The 19,168-nt window shown below is 35.2% G+C and overlaps 1 protein-coding gene across 5 annotated transcripts in view; it reads left to right on the top strand.

Moving 5' to 3' along the window:
- Positions 1-15,495, top strand: part of CCNT2 (cyclin T2) — a 48,327-nt gene extending 32,832 nt beyond the window's left edge. For 2 of the 5 annotated variants that reach the window (XM_024764096.1, XM_024764095.1), the window contains 6 exons: positions 1,346-1,408; positions 4,601-4,646; positions 6,294-6,457; positions 11,100-11,170; positions 11,668-12,826; positions 12,928-15,495. In XM_024764096.1, coding sequence (XP_024619864.1) covers positions 1,346-1,408; positions 4,601-4,646; positions 6,294-6,457; positions 11,100-11,170; positions 11,668-12,826; positions 12,928-12,995 — 1,571 coding nt within the window. In that variant the 3' untranslated portion in view covers positions 12,996-15,495. Of the gene's footprint in view, positions 1-1,345; positions 1,409-1,439; positions 4,482-4,600; positions 4,647-6,293; positions 6,458-11,099; positions 11,171-11,667 lie in introns of those variants that run through there. The other 3 variants (XM_024764094.1, XM_024764093.1, XM_024764097.1) reach the window with 2 other exon arrangements.
- The last annotated feature ends 3,673 nt before the right edge of the window (positions 15,496-19,168 follow it).

Here is a 19,168-nt window from a genome sequence, read left to right as displayed (position 1 = left end):
CCCATGTCCCCTGCATCGGCAGGCGGACTCTCAACCACTGCACCACCACGGAAGCCCAAAAGATTGTTTTTTTAAAAAATTGCCACATAGTGTTTCATAAATAATCATTATTTATTATGGTAGTTATTTTTATCTTATTTATACTCCATTCCCAAATGTTGAATAGAAGTCTAATAATCATAGCTTTCCATCATGACAGATTCTTTTTATTACAAAAGTAGGTTGTTTGAAACACATATAACTTGTTGAAAGTTTTTATAATATAAATATATAAAAATAAAAGTGAGAATATTTTTATTCCCTCCAAATCTATTTAGCATGTTACCATTTTATTATATAAATATGAAATTTTACAAATAATGAAAGTTGAAGGAAAATAACATTTTAAAATAGTTATTTTATCATATGAAATCAATGTATCGTATTCATATTGTTGACGACAGATTCTTAAACACAGAGAATGAATAGCATTTTAAGGGGAGCATTAGAATTTACAAGATATAACTATGGCTCTTGTTAAAGTGCGATTTTGCAGGTTTAATAACAGTAGAAATGTGAAGAGACCACACAATAACTTTATAAATCCAGATAATCTGTTTATTAGGATTTTATTCCTTTACTACTGCTGAAGGCACCATACAACGACCTCCACTTTAAAAAAAAAAAGGAAACGGAAAAACCCTGCCCTACCTAAGGGGTTGACTGGACATGATAGCTTTTCAATATGTTGTCTTTGGTTTTAGAAACAGTGATTTAATCTTGAGGCCTATAAGGTTCACTTGCCTTAACAATTTTATTTTTATTAGTAATGAAATGTAGTTATAAGCTAACTGAAACCCACTGATCTAAGGTACAGTGAGAAAATAAGAGGACCATATTTAAAAGGTCATTTCTCCCACTGTGGCCCAAAGGTTGTATTTATGAAAAATGTTCTTTTCACATCTTCTGAAAGAGTTGGAATATATTTAAGAAATACGTTACGTAGTTGAATTCCCTCCTTAAACTGTGGGGCAAGCTTAATGTATTTGTCATGATTTTAGTTCGTTTTTTTTTTTTTTTTAGTTTGTTTTTAACTTGAGGATAGTCTCAAACTAATTGTAATTGAGAATTTTGAATACATATTACTTATCTCTAAATAACTTTGTCAGTTTTCATAATTGGAACACTATTTTTGAGAAGATATTATTTATTATGATTGGGGGTATAATAAACATGTCAGTGATGGGAAACTTTGTCTTTGAGTTTTTTTAATAATGAAAAATATACGTTTATGGTTATGAGTGGCATTTCTCAGGCAAGTATTATAGTGGTAAATGACTGGGAAAAAAAGTGCTTTTCATTTCAGGTTTTGAGATCACCATTGAACACCCACACACAGATGTGGTGAAATGTACCCAGTTAGTAAGAGGTAAGTGAAACTTTTAAGTTAAGTTTTAATGCTTTTTATTGTCTATAATTGATAATTGAATGCTATTTTGTTCTAGCCTTGAGTTTTATTAAAATGGCAGAAATGTCATTTTGAAGCATTATTTTTCAGTGTTCTACACCTGCCTATTCATCTACTTCTATTTTTGGTTCTTCCTGGTGAATTAGCTTCCTTTAACTTTAGGTGAGAGTCTTGTTTCTCTAAAAAATTAGAGGGCTTCCAAATACTAGGACTCTTTCTACTTCCCCATTGGGCTATGCCCATCCCAATTCAGGTAGTATTTAAGATGTAGGCCAAATTTAACATATAGGTACAGAAAATAGTATTGATTTCCAATTTATGTCAAACTTTGATTGACTTCCTGAAAAGTGATTACGGTTTAAGAATTCAAATCTTTCAGGTAAAAATTGCCTTTCTTAGCAGATTTGTCACTTTGGGAAATGTTTTGCCCATGTTCGTTTGAACAGCATTGATTTAATACATTTTTCAAAGTTCTTTAGCATTACTAAAAATGGTTTCCTTTTTGTGTATAATGAGGAAATTATTATATAGCATGATATATAACAGCATGTGATGTACTTATTAAACCTTTTATAAATAGGAGTACAAAGTTTTTGTATTGTTTTCTTTACTCCTTATAAAGCATGTGGTATATATTTTTCTACTCTTGTTAATGAATCCTGTATATCTATCGTTGTATCTCTAGAAATAATTTTTCACACAGATGCATGCAGTACTCCTACTTTCCTGTTTACCATGTGAAGTGTTACACACTAGTAACAACTACTTGGAACCTTTAGTGTGCCTTTTTCTGATACTTCTTTTTGAAAATGAAATTTTGCAGTTTCATTCCTTTACCACCAGACTTGTTTAGGTTTATTCTAAACAAAATGGGTAAGACTTTTGAAGGCCTTGAATCTAGTGTTTACCTAAATGTTCTCTTATTCATTCTAAATTGAATTCACTTTATACCTAGGTTAAGGTTTTATTACTATGCTAATGGCTACATATAAAAACAGACAAACCTGTCGTCTGGTACCACAGTTGTCATTGTTAAGAAATGGACTAATAAAAATCCCATTTATATTTTTTTAATCCTAAAAGCAAATGTTACCATTTATAAACTAAACTAGAACATATTTAATTTTGGTTTCTGTTCTTCATGGTTATATATTTTATAGCACTTTCTCATCCTCAGTATTACAGTGTAGTATAGAATTGTATAGATAACTATTGTAGATGTTGGATTAAGAAATAGAGCTTGAGAGAAGTTCTGTTTTCCTGAAAACTTGAAAGGGTAAGCTGTTTTGTTTAAATAATGGAGAGCCATATAATTTACCTTAAGTTGAGATTAGTAAAGAAAGATGTTGAAGATATTAAATATAGGTTAAAAATATGTATGTGTATGTGCATATACATACACACACACTCAGTTGGAAATGAAACTGAATTTTCAGCTTAGTATTGTGAAATTTGAGTCAGCTTCTCTTAAATCCTATCTAAAGAAGCTAGAGACATTAAAGTCCATTTATTTTGCAAAATTGAACAGTAAAATTTAAACATTTACAAAAACTATGAATTTGATATATCATCCAAAGCAAAATATTTAAATCTGATTTGTTTGTTGTTGTTGTTTAAAATGTGACCAATTCTTAAATTTTAGTATGACTCTCATATGTGTTTAACATCATTTTGTCTGACTAACATTTCAAGTAACTATAATTTGCATCTTACTGCATTTTTAAAATGTTCTTTCGTGTTTGGTATATTTTTTTTCCTTTGCCCCTAAAACCACTTTCAGCTAACAAAAGAACATTTTCCCTACATTCTTCTCTGTTGCAATGACTTTTAATAGGTTATTGAATTTACATTTGTTCTGAGGTGAAAACTGCAATAGCAATTTAAACTTATTTTTACTTACTTTTCTATATGTTTTGATTCTTTCGTGGGTGGGGGTGAGGGTAAAAGGTTTGAGTTCTTTGAAGTTCTCCCCTGCCCCCGACCTCTGGAGATGAGAAAGTTATTATGCTACTTTGCTGCAGGATTGGCTGATGTCATTTTACAGGGACCTTTCATTTCTGTGATTTCTCCTTCCCTCCCCACCAGGAAAGAATGCCATACTTAAGTCACACTGCTTCCAAGACATCTGATGCTTTGACACTCTTCCTTAGCACAACTCTGCTAAACCCAAATCCCTTTTGTAAACCTTTATGTTGATGATCCACATGGGGCAGCAGGGAATTACAGGTGCCACAAATAAAAATAGGAGAGGGCAAGGAATTTGAGACCTGTTAGAGGGGGTGAGCTGAGGTGAACTGATCCTAGGTGAGCAGAGAGGAAAGGTATGTCAGTGATTATGAATGTAACTGGGGAAAGGGGGGAGACTATAGCAGAGGCATCCCTGTTGGGAAGAATAAGAAGCAGAAGAAGGGAGAGGGGCACTGTTTTCCATTTCAGTGTTTCAAGAAGCTAGTTGTTAAAAATTGCTTTTCTATTGAGGACCAGTATTGAAGCATCCTGATTCCCTCTAGAGTACTTGTATCTTTTCTAACGTTATGGTTAACTGGATTATATAATTTAAAAATAATGCAGTGGTGTTTTCTATATCTACATCCTTATAATGTTTCTAGGTTGTTTATTCTCTGTTGATGCTTAGTAGCATGATGAAAAACTGAGCAGTTTGTGCTCTCTGAGTTTGGGGGTTGGGGGTTTGTTTTTGTTTTTTCTTTTGGTGGAAGTACTTAAACCAACTTAAATATGATGACTGAGGATTAAGTCTGGCAGGCAACTCTTTGTATTTTGTATTAGACTTCAAAATCTTTTCTTCTTCTTCTTCTTTTTTTTTTTTTTTAAATCCAGGAGAATGCTTTATTGCAACTTTTAGCTGACTAGATGCTTAACTTAGTAACAAGTTTAGCCCTTGTAACTGGCTAGCTAAAAGCAAATCGGCTTGTTTCTCAGATCTTTGGGGGATAGCAAGAAACATTTGAGTGAATGTTGTTGAAGATTTTCAGTAGTATAGAAAATGATGGCGCTCTTGTGATATTTGTAAGTAGTAAGTAAAATTTACTTTTTGTGTACAAATCTTTGAAGTTTTTGTTGTGTTGAGAACTTTTCGATGGTAGCATGTTAATGCTGATAGTATTGTCTTCGTTTTTTTTTCTTTTCTTACAGCAAGCAAGGATTTGGCACAGACATCCTATTTCATGGCTACCAACAGGTTGTTATCCTGACCCTCTTTGTTGCACTGTTGTAGCACACTATAGCTTCCTTTAATGCAGGGCCCCCTCAATGTGTCTCTTACCCTTGTTGCAGCAGGAGACTGGACCATCTACTGTGGTGGTACCTTCCTGTCTGCTTTGCGGTGTATTGTACAAGGGACTTTTGGCACAGAGGGGTTAAATGCACAATGTGAAGTGTAGTGGTGCTTTCTGATGACATATTCTCGATTTGTGAGTGCATAAGTCTAAAATTGGTAGCCTGAATAGCAGCTAAAGATTACAAAGAGCTAAACTTAACGTAGAAATTCGAGCAACTTGGTAAGTATAAAGCTATTTCTAGTTTACAATTATAGTTAAATGACAATTTTAAAAACTTTCACATTGATCCAATCTTAACTTTAAAATAATCATTAAAGCTTTTTTAATAAATAAAATTTATATAACTTGGTTTTTTTTTTCCAGATAATACCCGCCAGTAGTAGATTAGTAGTAGTCACATCCTATCAGTGCCTTGATTTGCATAAGTATAATTTTTACTTTAAAAAAAAAACTTACTCTTCTGTTCATATAAAGAATGGTATGGGTTTGTGCTTGATCAGTAGACATTTTCATCAATTCTGAAACTGAACTGGAAGAATAGTTTTTGAAAGTCTTTCACATCTAATATATTCATTTTGTTCTAGATTGATTATATTAATGATGTAAATTTGTTTTTAAAGTGAGTCATTAGGGAGGAGTGGACCAAACCATCTTTATGTGGTCCTTAATTTCTTGTGACACTGTTAAGTTTTGTTTAAAACTTTGGATTGGCAAAAGCCAATATATTTTCTTAGGTATATGTTGTTGGGATTTAACCTCTATCCCTAGAAATTCTGAACAACAAGGCCAAAAAAATCACTTAAATTTAAAACTTTGGTTAGAAGAGGCTAGCTGTGACATGCTACATGCCCAGTCTTTGGCATGTCATGGAAGGAGAGAGGTAGTATTTTTGTAGTATTTAACAACATTGGGCCTTCAAGCTGTTCAGCAAAAGGTAAGTTTCCTCTGTGGCTTTGCTGAGAAGAAGTTAGTTTTACCTAGATAGGTTTTAAGTTGTCTGAGTTACTTAAGAATTAATGTTTGTTAAGCCACATCAAATGGTAATCCCTGATTATGATGTGTTATTGAAATTACCTTGTCAGTTTTATAGTCTTCTGCTTTTTCTTTAGTTTTTTGCCATGACATTACAAAAGAAACAAAAATACCACCAAAGAAAGTTTAAAGCGTTTTACTTGTATGTAGTAATTAGTTGAAATATACTGTCTTCCTCTCCTTTTATAGAGAGGTAAAAATACTTTTAATTTAGATGTAAAAAAAATTAGAAAAATTAATATATTAGTAGTATTAATAATATACTCTAGGAAGTAAGAGTGTGAAAATGTTCATAATCTATATAGGTTTTTTAGTGTTCAAATTTTTATGACCATAGTCATAAAAAGTGTTATAATGTTAACTTTTCATTTAATAAAATAAGGTTTTATACTCTAGACTTGAAAAAGAAAACCTTTATCATTTTATTTTTGCTCTAATCTTATTGGTAAATGTTTTTCTTTGTTTTACATGTTTGAATTTCTATGACTCTTCGTTCCAAACCTGCTCCACAACAGTCTGCATCTTACAACCTTCTGTCTTCAGTATAAACCAACAGTGATAGCATGTGTGTGCATTCATTTGGCTTGCAAATGGTCCAATTGGGAGATTCCCGTGTCAACTGATGGAAAACATTGGTGGGAATATGTGGATCCTACAGTTACTCTGGAATTACTAGATGGTAAGTAGAGAAAATAAATCTTTTTGTTACATTTAAATTTTTTCTTTTTATTATGGATTAAAACTTCTATCTACTTTTGTATAGGTTTGAAAAACTACTCAGTCCCCATATACTCATGCTCAGTTGAAGTTATCAGTTCTGGCCAATCCAACATCCTCCTTCCCCCATAGTTATTTTGATGCCAATCCCAGACGTCATTTCATCTATTAATATTTCATCTATTTTGAAAAAATAAAGACTCTTTAAAAACATAATTCCATTTTAACAATTTGGCAGTAGAATTTAAAAGTATAGTTACATGATCAGGGCTTCCCTGGTGGCGCAGTGGTTAAGAACCCACCTGCCAGTGCAAGGGACACAGGTTCGAGCCCTGGTCCGGGAAGATCCCACATGACGCGGAGCAACTAAGCCCGTGTGCCACAACTGCTGACCCTGTGTTCTAGAGCCCATGAGCCACAACTACTGAAGCCCGCATGCCTAGAGCCCTGCTCCGCAACAAGAGAAGCCACTTCAATGAGAAGCCCACTCTCCGCAACGAAGAGTAGCCCCTGCTTGCCGTAACTAGAGAAAGCCCACGTGCAGCAACGAAGACCCAACACAGCCAAAAATAAACAAATAAATAAATAAATTTATTTTTTAAAAAAAAGTATAGGGACATGATCAAATGAACAGGATGAAAATAAGGATTCATTAGCCTAAAGGGGGAAAAAATGAGCACATATTAACCAACACTCAATATCTAAAGCCTTTTCAGGACTTTTCAAAGAAATATGATTTATAATGCTACAGGTTGATAATACAGGAATACCTAATTTAAAGTACACTAATTTTGGGCTTCCCTGGTGGCACAGTGGTTGAGAATCCGCCTGCCAGTGCAGGGGACACGGGTTGGGGACACGGGTTCAATCCCTGGTCCGGGAATATCCCACATGCAGCTGAGCAACTAAGCCCATGTGCCACAACTACTGAGCCTGTGTGCCACAACTACTGAGCCTGTGTGCCGCAACTACTGAAGTCCACGCTCCTAGAGCCCCTGCCCCGCAACAAGAGCGGCCACCGCAATGAGAAGCCCTCACACCGCAACAAAGAGTAGCCCCCACTCGCTGCAACTAGAGAAAGCCGCCCGTGCACAGCAACGAAGACCCGACACAGCCAAAAAATAAATAAAATAAATAAATTTTTAAAAATAAACAAAAAATAAAGTAAACTAATTTTGTTGAGTTTAAAATGTATAAGCACAAAGTCAGGTATTAACTTATGTAGAAGATGTGAAGCAGTGAGCTAAAGGTATTTTCATGGTAATATTCCTTGCTCTGTTCCACTGATGGTAAAGTGTGTCATTGTTGTCTTGCATTAATAAGTATGAATTCACAAGAAAAGATTGGGCATATAAGTTCTGTACATCATGGACCTGGAATTTGGAGGTCTCCTGATAGGACGTTTTTCTGGTAGAGAAATAAGCAGGCCAGAGGCAGGGGATTCCTGGGGATTAAGACATTTTAACCAGGCACTCTAGATTTCAGAAAGGAAATAGATAACATTTCTTACCTAATATATGCATAAATCTAAACTGGTATGTTAGGTTTTCTGCTTTTTGTGGGCTTTCCCCAATTTCCTTTACAAAATTGAAGCTAATTTGAAAACTGGATTTACATGACTTCCGTTATATAAAGTGAGAGACCCCTATGGCTTTGGAATGTGGTTTTCTATTAATATCTTAGATGCTTTAAGACAGAAATTTCATTAAGGGTCTGCTCCCTTTTCTGTGAAGGGCCAGATAGTAACTATTTTAGGGTTTGTGGGCTATACTATCTATGCACCTAGACAACTCTGCCACCGTAACTGGAAAGCAGCCATAGGCAACCTGTAAAATGAGTGGCTGTGTTCCAGTAAAACTTTATTTACAGAAACAGGATGCAGGTCATATTTGGCCCACTGGTGATAGTTTGTCTACCCTTGTGGTAAAATATGCTCTTTGTTAGGTCTCTTGATTTTGTTTTGGTATTTTTTTTTCCTCCCTGAAAAATTTCTCCTGGATTATATACCTCATGCTGTATTACTGCTGCATGATTATCCTCTTTTCCTTACATTGCCAGATGTTTTTCTAAAGGTTATTCAGAGTGGTAGGAAATCTTCAGTGAGTTGAAATAGCATCTTCTAAAAACTAGTGGCGGGGGGGTGCTTCCCTGGAGGTGCAGTGGTTAGGGCTCCACGCTTCCATTGCAGGGGATGCAGGTTCAATCCCTGGTCGGGGAAGTTCTGCGTGCTGTGAGATGTGGGCAAAAGAAAAAACATTGTAAAGCAACTATACTCCAGTAAAAAAAAATTTTAATAATAATAAAAAATTAAAAACTAGGGGCTTTCCTGGTGGTGCAGTGGTTGGGAGTCCGCCTGCCGATGCGGGGGGAGCGGGTTCGTGCCCCAGTCCGGGAGGATCCCGCGTGCCGCAGAGCTGCTGGGCCCGTGGGCCATGGCCGCTGGGCCTGCGCGTCGCTCCACGGCGGGAGAGGCCACAGTGGTGAGAGGCCCGTGTACCGCAAAAAAATAAAAAACTAGTGGGGGCTTTTTTTTTTTTCCATCTGTGACTTGAAATTAGGTTACCTATGCCACCGTCTTATTTTAGCAGTCAATAGATAAAGATAAAATAGGCATAAACTTAATAAAAATAGTTTGTATATATGGTGCTAAAATAAAGCTCACAGAAAGCGAGTAATCTGCCTTTTATCCTGCTCTTAAATTGTATCAATAGGTAAAGTCTTTTTTTGACGCAACAGGAGGCACCTAAATATCCCTTTGCTTCTATTCTGAAAAGGCTCAAGTACATTATTCATTTGGAGAACCACTGAATAGGAATCTTGGACACTTAACACATTGAAAATTTCAATGTATTATGTGGCAGCCTTTTCTCACATTTTTATGGGATCACATTGTGATCCCGTAAAAATAAAGTAACAAAGTATAAGATACTAAGAGTATCTGAATTTTATCGTGGTGTCTGAAGCATCAGTGTTTACTAAAATAATTCATTTAATGACGGTCCCCAAAACAACGTTGGCTTGTATTTGGCCTACCTGTAACAAGGTTTCGGGGGGGGGGGGCTTGGTTGTTTTGGGGTTTTTTAATGATTAATAACAAACCTTCATGTGTTTTTTATAACTTGAATTTTTTCTGAAATTGAGTCAAAACAGTTTATTGTTAATTTTGGACCCAAAGGCATGTGTCTGCTAGACTTACTGCTGTGTCCAAGTAGAAAAGTGGTCTTTTTTTTTTTTCCAGATGAAGAAATGGTAGTACAGACATTAGATTGTTTTCATCCAGACTGAATCGAAAAGCTCCTGAGTCTTTAGCAGGAATTAGTTGTCACAGCTTGTGAGCATATAATGGTGCCGAGTTTTTGCATGAATCTAGTCTCTATTAAATTGGCATTAATAATATTACATGACATTGTAATTCATTTGACTAATATTATTTATCTTGAGAGTGGCCAATAACTTTATTAATGACACTATTTTGGAGTCAAAAACTATAATTCATCATAACCACACCACTTTGGAAAAGTGGGTCATCTCATTGTAATCATAAATTTTAGGAAAAAAATTGTAAAAATATAACCAGGTTGATTTACTGATAATGTTACTAGTGTTGATTGCTAGGAAGTTACGAGTATAGGTAAAGGAATTTTTTTCATTTAACTTTGAAATGATTTTAAATCTAAAGAAATTGTGAAATAGTACAGATTCTGTACTATTATACTTTGCACCCAGTTTCTCTAATGTTAACATCTTCTATAATAATAACATGATTATCAAAACAAAGAAGTTAATATTGGTATAATACTATTAACTACAGATTTTACTCAAATTTCCCCCATTTTTCTATTCTAGAATCCCATGTTCCATTTAGTTGGCATGCCCCTTTAATCTAATCTGTGATAATTTTTCAATCTTTCCTTTTCTTTCATGTCCTTGACACTTTGAAGAAGAATGGTCAGTTACTTTATAAAATGTTCCTCAATTGGAGTTTTGTCTGATGTTTTCCCATTATTAGAGTGAAGTTATGCGTTTCTGGCAAGAATACCACAGAAGTGGGTTTTATCCTACTGTGCATTTTATCATGGGGTATCATGTTGATATGTCATATTGCTGGTAATGATAATCATGATCACTTGGTTATGGTCATAAAGTTACTGATTTTCTGTTTATAATTAATATCTTGAGGACGGTATGTTGGGATTACACAAATATTCTCTTTTTCCTTAAACTTTTGCCCACTGATTTTAAAGAATCTACTGATGGATCTTGCCCATCCCAATTATTACTATGATGTTTGCATAATAGAGATTTTCTATTCGGAAGGAATTGTTTAAATGTGACTAAATTTTCCAGAGATTCTAAGTAAGCCTGTAAAATCGGGGGTGTGGGAGGAGTGTTTTGTTTTATTTATTTAAAACAAATTTTTTTAAGATTCATCTTTGAAAACACCAGTTCAGAGCTGTGTCTACTTCTGTATGTGCTGATGGTTGAATTAGGAGGGTGATAGTGAAGTAGATGAACTCTTGCGCTTTCTTTCTAATATTGCCCACTTGAGAGAATTCTAAATCTAAAGGCACCTTCTAAGTTTTAAATTTGAATTTTATCTTTAGAGCTAACACATGAGTTTCTACAAATATTGGAGAAAACGCCTAGTAGGTTGAAGAGGATTCGAAACTGGAGGGTAAGAGAATTGGCGGGATTTTAGAACATCAATTTGTTAACTACGTAGCTAATCAGTTTGAATTTTTGTGGTTAAATATTCTTATTTCCAGTATTCGTAAGTAATTACAGTGTTTCGTAAGCTACCCATAATTTATTCAACTACGGTGTCCAGTAGACTTTGCTATAAATACTTTATAAATTCCTTATTTAATTCTCATAGTGATTACCGTGGAAATAGTCTCCTCACTTTACAAACAGGAAAATTAAAGCTTAGACGAGTTAAATTCCTTTCTCAAATGCTGGGCTGGGATTTAGTCTGCATCTAATTTAAAACCAGTGCTTTCAACTATTTATATCCTTTTTATGCCTCTAAATAAGATATTTATTTACTGGCAACATAAAGTGAAACCCCAGGTCATTTTATTTCCATGTATTTAATATAGAATTTTTATAAGCAAAGAAATTTGTATTAAATTCCTTTGCTGTCATTGCTTCTTCTGTGTTTTATTTAAATAGGCTAATCAGGCGGCTAAGAAACCAAAAGTAGATGGACAAGTATCAGAAACACCACTTCTTGGTTCATCTTTGGTCCAGAATTCCATTTTAGTAGATAGTGTTACTGGTGTGCCTACCAACCCAAGTTTTCAGAAACCATCTACATCAACATTCCCTGCACCAGTACCTCTAAATTCAGGAAATATTTCTGTTCAAGACAGCCATGCATCTGATAATTTGTCAGTGCTAGCAACAGGAATGCCAAGTACCTCATATGGTTTGTCATCACACCAAGAATGGCCTCAACATCAAGAGTCGGCAAGGACAGAACAGATATATTCACAGAAACAGGAGACATCTTTGTCTGGTAGCCAGTACAGCATCAACTTCCAGCAGGCACCTTCTGTATCACTGCATTCAGGACTACATCACAGACCTGACAAAATTTCTGACCATTCTTCTATTAAGCAAGATTATACTCATAAAGCAGGAAGCAGTAAACACCATGGGCCAAGTTCTGCTACTCCTGGAGTAATTCCTCAGAAAATGTCTTTAGATAAATACAGAGAAAAACGTAAGCTAGAAACCCTTGATCTGGATGCAAGGGATCATTATATAGCTGCCCAGGTAGAACAGCAACACAAACATGTACAGTCCCAGGCAGCCAGCAGCAGTTCTGTAACCTCTCCCATTAAAATGAAAATTCCCATTACAAATGCTGAAAAACCTGAAAAATATATGGCAGATAAGAAGGAAAAGAGTGGATCACTGAAATTACGGATTCCAATACCACCCACTGATAAAAGTGTCAGTAAAGAAGAACTGAAAATGAAGATAAAAGTTTCTTCCTCAGAAAGACACAGCTCTTCTGATGAAGGCAGTGGGAAGAGCAAGCATTCCAGCCCGCATATTAGCAGGGACCATAAGGAGAAGCACAAGGAGCATCCTTCCAACCGCCACCACCCCAGCAGTCACAAGTATACCCACTCATACAGTGGCAGCAGCAGTGGTGGCAGCAAGCACAGTGCTGATGGGATACCACCCGCTGTTCTGAGGAGTCCTGTTGGCCTGAGCAGTGATGGCATTTCCTCTAGTTCCAGCTCTTCAAGGAAGAAGCTGCATATCAATGATGCATCTCACAACCATCACTCCAAAATGAGCAAAAGTTCCAAAAGTTCAGGTAGTTCATCTAGTTCTTCCTCCTCTGTTAAGCAGTATGTATCCTCTCACAACTCTGTTTTTAACCATCCCTTACCCCCTCCTCCCCCTGTCACATACCAGGTGGGCTACGGACATCTCAGCACCCTCGTGAAACTGGACAAGAAGCCAGTGGAGACCAACGGTCCTGATGTCAATCACGAGTACAGTACAAACAGCCAGCATATGGACTACAAAGACACATTCGACATGCTGGACTCGCTGTTAAGTGCCCAAGGAATGAACATGTAATCATTTGTTTAGGTCAATTTTTCCTTTACTTTTTTAATTTAAAAATTGTTAGAATGGAAAACTTCCTCCTGATCTAGCAGTGGTAACACCTGCTGTTACTGCCACTGCTTCAATATTTGTAAGTGCTGCTTTATTCTTCATTCTGAAAAGAAGAGATTATAGTAAACAAGTCTTTATCTCCACATATGATAGTGTTATAAATACTGTAAAAGCATGGAAGGTGCAAAACTCAGTATTTCTACAATTGCAGCTAAGAACATTAGGGTGAATGGCTGGCTGCTTCTAGGAATATAAGATGCCTCAAGCATTCGTTTATTTATAATTTGAATACTGTAGCTATTTTTTGTTGTTGCTTGGCTTTTGAATGAGTGTAAATTGTTTTCTTTTGTGTATTTATACTCGTATGTATGATTTGCATGTCTCAATGATAAAGGGATAAAACAGTATACTGACAACTGTTTACAAGAAAGTGGAGAAAAATGTACATACATTTTTGTATGTTTAGATATTACCATAAATACTCAGGATTGGAGCTGCTTGTAAGTATAACAATATACAGAATAACTTTATTTTATCTTGTCAGAGTCCATCACTAATCTAAAACAAAGGTGGCACTTTTTCATGTTAACCTTAAACTCTAGGCCTTACTGGAAGCCACTGAAGGGGGACACTTCACTACCAGATGGGTATGCAGTGCCACAGATGGTCATTTACACTGTGAGGCACTGATTCTGCCTTCAGAGGTTCTGACCAGATTGGCTGCTGAAATAGCCCCTAATTTTCTGAAGGCTTGAAGAGGAAAAAATAAAGTTTACATACTCTTGATGTGAAGTGCATTTAAGTGTTTGTTGGCTTGTTGCAGTACTATAAACACAGAGCTGTTAATAATGGTTATGTAGATTACTGTGATTTGAAAACTAAATTCACAAAAACTTACATTAGTGAAGAATTAGTAAGTCTTTTTCTTAAATAGAGAACTTTAACACTACGTATTTTAACAGTAAACAGGAATCGCTTTTCCTTTAGTGTTCAGAAGGACACCATGTTCTTAAACATACTCCTCCCCTGAAGCGTGTTTGTGTGTGATGCCATATTTCTTTTTCAGGTAAATGCAGTCTTCCTTATAAAAATGAAATTAAACTTATTGCTCTTTCAGTTCTTTTATATTCTAACAATAAATAAAACAAAAAGATCACTGACTGTGCATTGTACCTGTATTTATAGCTTATGGTTGTTAACAGGAAGCTCCCTGAGAAAAAAAAAAGGTAAGCCTCCAGGTAAACAGCTAGTGGAGGTTTTATATTTGTTTGCACATCTCAGTATATTCCTGTTGAAGTCAAGTTTGCACAGTCTTCTGACTTCGGAACAAACAATAGACTTTAACTTGTTTAAAATTTGTCTTAAATGCCGGTAACATGGCTCTGGTTTATCAGCTAATCTTCAATTCTGTGGTAAATCTTTGGGCTGTTGAGTATCTTTGAGATAGGTTGAATTCAACTTCTGTTGAATTGAAAACTGTCTTAATTTTTCCTCTATGTATATGAATTATTTTTGTTACAAAGCCACTGATATGTGCACAGTTGTAATTTTACTCAAGTATGTTGCAGTTGTAAATATTAGAGAGTTTAATCTCGTGCTCTACTCTTATTTAGCAATTACCTGATTTGCCAGTAGCTTTATAATTTTTTTTTTAAGATAATTGTTCATTATTTTGTCAATGTTATTTGAACTTAGGATACTAGGATCCTCTTTCTAGGGACTTTGCCTAGCTAGCATGTCCTAACTTTGTTCTTGTCTGGCATAACTTTAGTAATCTTTGTCATTACATGTAACTTTGTTACTCTGTATGACATATTATTGTATCCATAAACATGGTAATTTTGATACAGTTATACTTTTACAGTGGTACATAATCCAAGGACTAGTATAGAGTTAAGATGAGTGCAAGATGAGGGAGGGAAGGGTTTTGTTCTTGGTGATTTAGATGTGAAACCTCTAAGGAGCTATCATGTGAAACGACGTAGGGTGATTGTGCTACTGTATAATTGGGGTGATAATACCAGGAATTTTAATAAGATTTTGTAAAGAATATCCAGAAAAGTAGTGAACTTATTTTCAGTATGACATAGAAAACAATGTGAATATTTAAGGTCTGTGACTATACTTCACTAAGAATTTGCAGAATTGTTTTGAGATGTGAGAATAAAGGTAATTTTGTTGAATCTTTATTGGTGCTAATGATGGACAGTTAAAAAGGTAGCTAGTGTATATTGTTATGGGTCAGTACTTATTAGTACTTCCAAAATTGAATTTGAAATGCTATGTATTCACTTTTCACTCTGTAAATGTAATTCTTTACAATGACTTTATTTATTAAAGGGCAGCCAGTTGTAATTTTTACAGGATTGTGTGAGCTATTCAAACTCTTCAACCTCTGAACAGGATATTAGCTTCCGTAAACCACAATGGGGATAAAATATGGAATTTCTTTTAAGTTTCATTTCCATTAAATGAGAACCCTTATAATTCATATCGCCATGAATTTAACCATCTCATTTGCATAAAGTAGTTCATCAGCCTGGTCCCAATAGGCTCAACCAAAGAAAAAGACTCCAATGAATGGACATTATTACTGAGTCTTCTTGTAAGTAGCCATAAATAAACCAAAATAGTATCAAATTTAGGTATGAAATTCCACATGTGCAAAGTACTGTTAAGGTGATACATTTTTGATGAGATTTTTAAAAATATTTGAACTATTAAAAAGCATTATCTTTAAACATCCTATAAAAGAGTGATTCATTTTTTAGTTGTGTTTTCCCTAGATCAAAGATCATAGATTTGTTACCTTTATGCAGAAGCACATTACATAGAAAGGCTTTACTTCTACCTCTTTCAACTAATTTTTCAATATTGAGCTGTGCCCCCTAAATATTTGCCTTAGCTATTTTAAAATACAATATTTTCAGAACCAAAGCAAAGGAGTGGTTTTTTTCACAGAAACATTCTCAGAGGCTTACTTTACCAAATAAACTGATGGCAGTATCCTTGAGTGGTGAGACCTTGCATAATTCCTAGTTCCTTTTCTCATTTAACCCTGAGGTTCATTTCTTGTTGCAGGTATTTAAATACTGAAAAGTTGTGTAGTCACCCCAAGGTTTATCTTTGAAAACAGTTACAAGTGCATCTTGGTCTTCTCTGTGTATGCAGATTTGTTCTTGTTAGAGTTCTTAAGCGTCAAAAGAAAATTTCTACCATGATACATGGTTTCATGCAGAATGTCATAAGGGGTGCATACACTACTTTGTGCGAACAGATTATGATTATGTAGGATACATTACTTTTCTGGCCTATCCTCTTTGAACTAAAGAAATGACTAGTTTCAGATAGTTGAAAGGAAATGACTATTTCAGATAACCAAATTTGAAATATGTTTGTTAGTTACCAAATGTCTTGCCTTAAAACATTTTAAGCACATTTTCTGGTTATATTTGAGAATTTAAGTTACTGATTTTTATTCCTTAACTAATCTTAGAAATAAACCACTGCTTGCATATGCATGACTATTATGTGCTCTCAAAGTACCCTTGGTTGATTAAATATTTCAAGTTTTGCGTTTACTATGGAAATAAGGATTTTTAAAAACATGGTAATATCTCTAAAGGGAGACAGTTCTACTGTCAAGATATTTCACCATTCCCGAATTTTATCTACACAGAAAAGCCATTGTTTCTCACTTAGTACTGTGCTTAAATAGCTAGGTGATTTTTAAGATGTCTTTGCTAAGATAAATGAGAGCTTTCGTTATGGAGAATTCTTGATTCAGCAGTCTGCTTTCTTGGGATGCAGTAGGATTCATTAACCACATTTACCCAGATGAAGGATTAATAAACCCCACACATGAGGGAAGCTTGGTGACACATGCTAATCTCATGTACCAGTTTGTTTATGATAGGCTGATTTAGGGGTTTTTGCATTGGAAAAGTAGCACATTCTGTTCCTACCCTTCTAGGGTCCCAGGTTATGGTACTAATGTGTTAACTTGAGAATTCACAGCTATATTAATATCTGAAATTTGATTGCTGTAAGCGGACAGATGTAAGCCAAATAATCAGAAGTTTGCTTGTTTTGTAAGAGATGTTTGCCTCTGAAACATCTGTCATTACAGTAGAGATGATCCTGCCAGTGGATCTGGAATGCTCTGAGGGTTTTAGGTCTGATACTATGCATCCATTTTTTATTCCATAATGTTAATTTGGGCACAGCCAGCTTTTGCTTCTATGACTCCTCTGTTTCTGTTAACTTATTAGTATGTATTCTGCCTGAAGTTTCTTAAGGTAGCTAGATAAGCAAGATACATTGAAGGCTGTGTGGCTAGGAGTAATTCTGGTGTCGTAAAAGTGACTTAACCTGTTTGCTGTGATCCATTCATCTCAAAAGTAAATTCTGAGGGCTAATTTCCTTTATCTCCAAGTTCTGGGAAGAAGCCTCACTTAAAACCTGTTTAGTGGTTAGTTTAACTTTATTTGCCTATTGTTAATTAATGAGTACATTCTTTTTTTTTAAGTTGTGTTTTTCAAGCAGCTTCCTTACTTTGAAAAACTTCACACGTGCTCATTTGTTGTCAGCAAATTGGGATTTCATTTTGTGAATGTACTCAAAACCCCCAAGGACTATTGAACAGGATGTTTGCTGATAGAAAATCTAAAACAGGAGTTTGTGTATATGGTATGAATTCAATTAGACATTGAATTTCAGCTCAGTATCTATTACAAGGAATAATTAATAAAGTTTGTTTATTGACTACATAAATCCAAGGCTCTAACATGTCTTGTTAATGTGAATCAGGAATAATTTTCAGTCCCTGGGAGATGTGGGAAATAAGGTCTCAAATATAAAAGTTACTCTTTGAGTGACTTCATATATCATCGAGGAGTATGACCACTGAGATCAGATTGTCCATACTCCATTCTCAACCCCATCACTTAGTAGCTGATGTCCTTGGGTAAATTACTTTGTGCCTTGATTTCCTAATCTACAAAATGTCAGTAATAGTACCTATTCATTGGGTTGTGAGGTTTAAGGCTTGGGTGATCAGGGAATAAATGGAATAGATGGCATTGAAAAGAATCCTAATAGAAGCATGTTTTGGGTATTGGGGAGAGTGGTGAAGGCCCAATCCAGGTGCAGTAGACTTGAGTGTGTATTAAACACTGCATGTGTACCGTTTCCAGAATTTAAGTTGTTCATTCTGATTCATACTTTGGGATTTTCTTGTGTACCCTCTTGCGTCACCTTCACAAAAAGCAGACAGTAATTGTAATTATCTGCAAGGGGAATTATCCCTGAGAAATTTAATCATAAACTGCTTTAATATTGCTGCTCCTTCCAACCCCCTTCCCTCCCTCCCCAATTTTCCTACACCTCACACTTGAGAAAGAAAATGGAAGCCTTGCAATGGCTTTTCATAAAATAGAGCTAAGATAGACAAGTTACTTTCTCTAGCATGAATTTTAAGCCTAAATATAAAAGTTTTGAAATCACATTAAAAGATTTGTCTTCATTTTATGTTGATAACAGCAGTAAGGGTGTCTTTTTTTCCATATAATAAATTACATGAGCTTTATTTAGGAACATCACAAAGTTTGGTAATTCCCTTTAACCAAAGTTAGTAATCCCATTTACTAATTCACCATACTCCATTGTTTCATCACTCTTTCACCCCCCGCTGTTTTTAATATAATGGAAAAATTATACGTTTTTGTTTTAGCTCTAGTATATGACCTGCCTGTTCCCTCCCCCCAACACCACCTCCCAAAGCAATATAGGGCTTCACTAAATGAGGGTTTTTAATCATATTGCCATGAAATTAACGGGCTATTGAGACCTTACAAATGTCCAGGCATATACCCAAGATCAGTTTTCTTTGGTCCTTCAAGTCATAATCCATAGGAGCAAGTGCTTTAGAGACAAATTCAGCCATGATTTTTCACAAGTTTGAGAAGTCATAACAGTGAGACAGAGTGCCACAGCTTTTCCTCAGGACTGTTTGCTATTTCAGCTTTTCACAGCA

The sequence above is a fragment of the Neophocaena asiaeorientalis genome, unplaced genomic scaffold (assembly GCF_003031525.2).
Source record: "Neophocaena asiaeorientalis asiaeorientalis breed wild unplaced genomic scaffold, Neophocaena_asiaeorientalis_V1.1 scaffold102, whole genome shotgun sequence".
NCBI classification, from domain to species: Eukaryota; Metazoa; Chordata; class Mammalia; order Artiodactyla; family Phocoenidae; genus Neophocaena; species Neophocaena asiaeorientalis.
The sequence above is the reverse complement of the archived record's forward strand: the minus strand, read 5'-3'. Positions and strand labels throughout refer to the sequence as shown.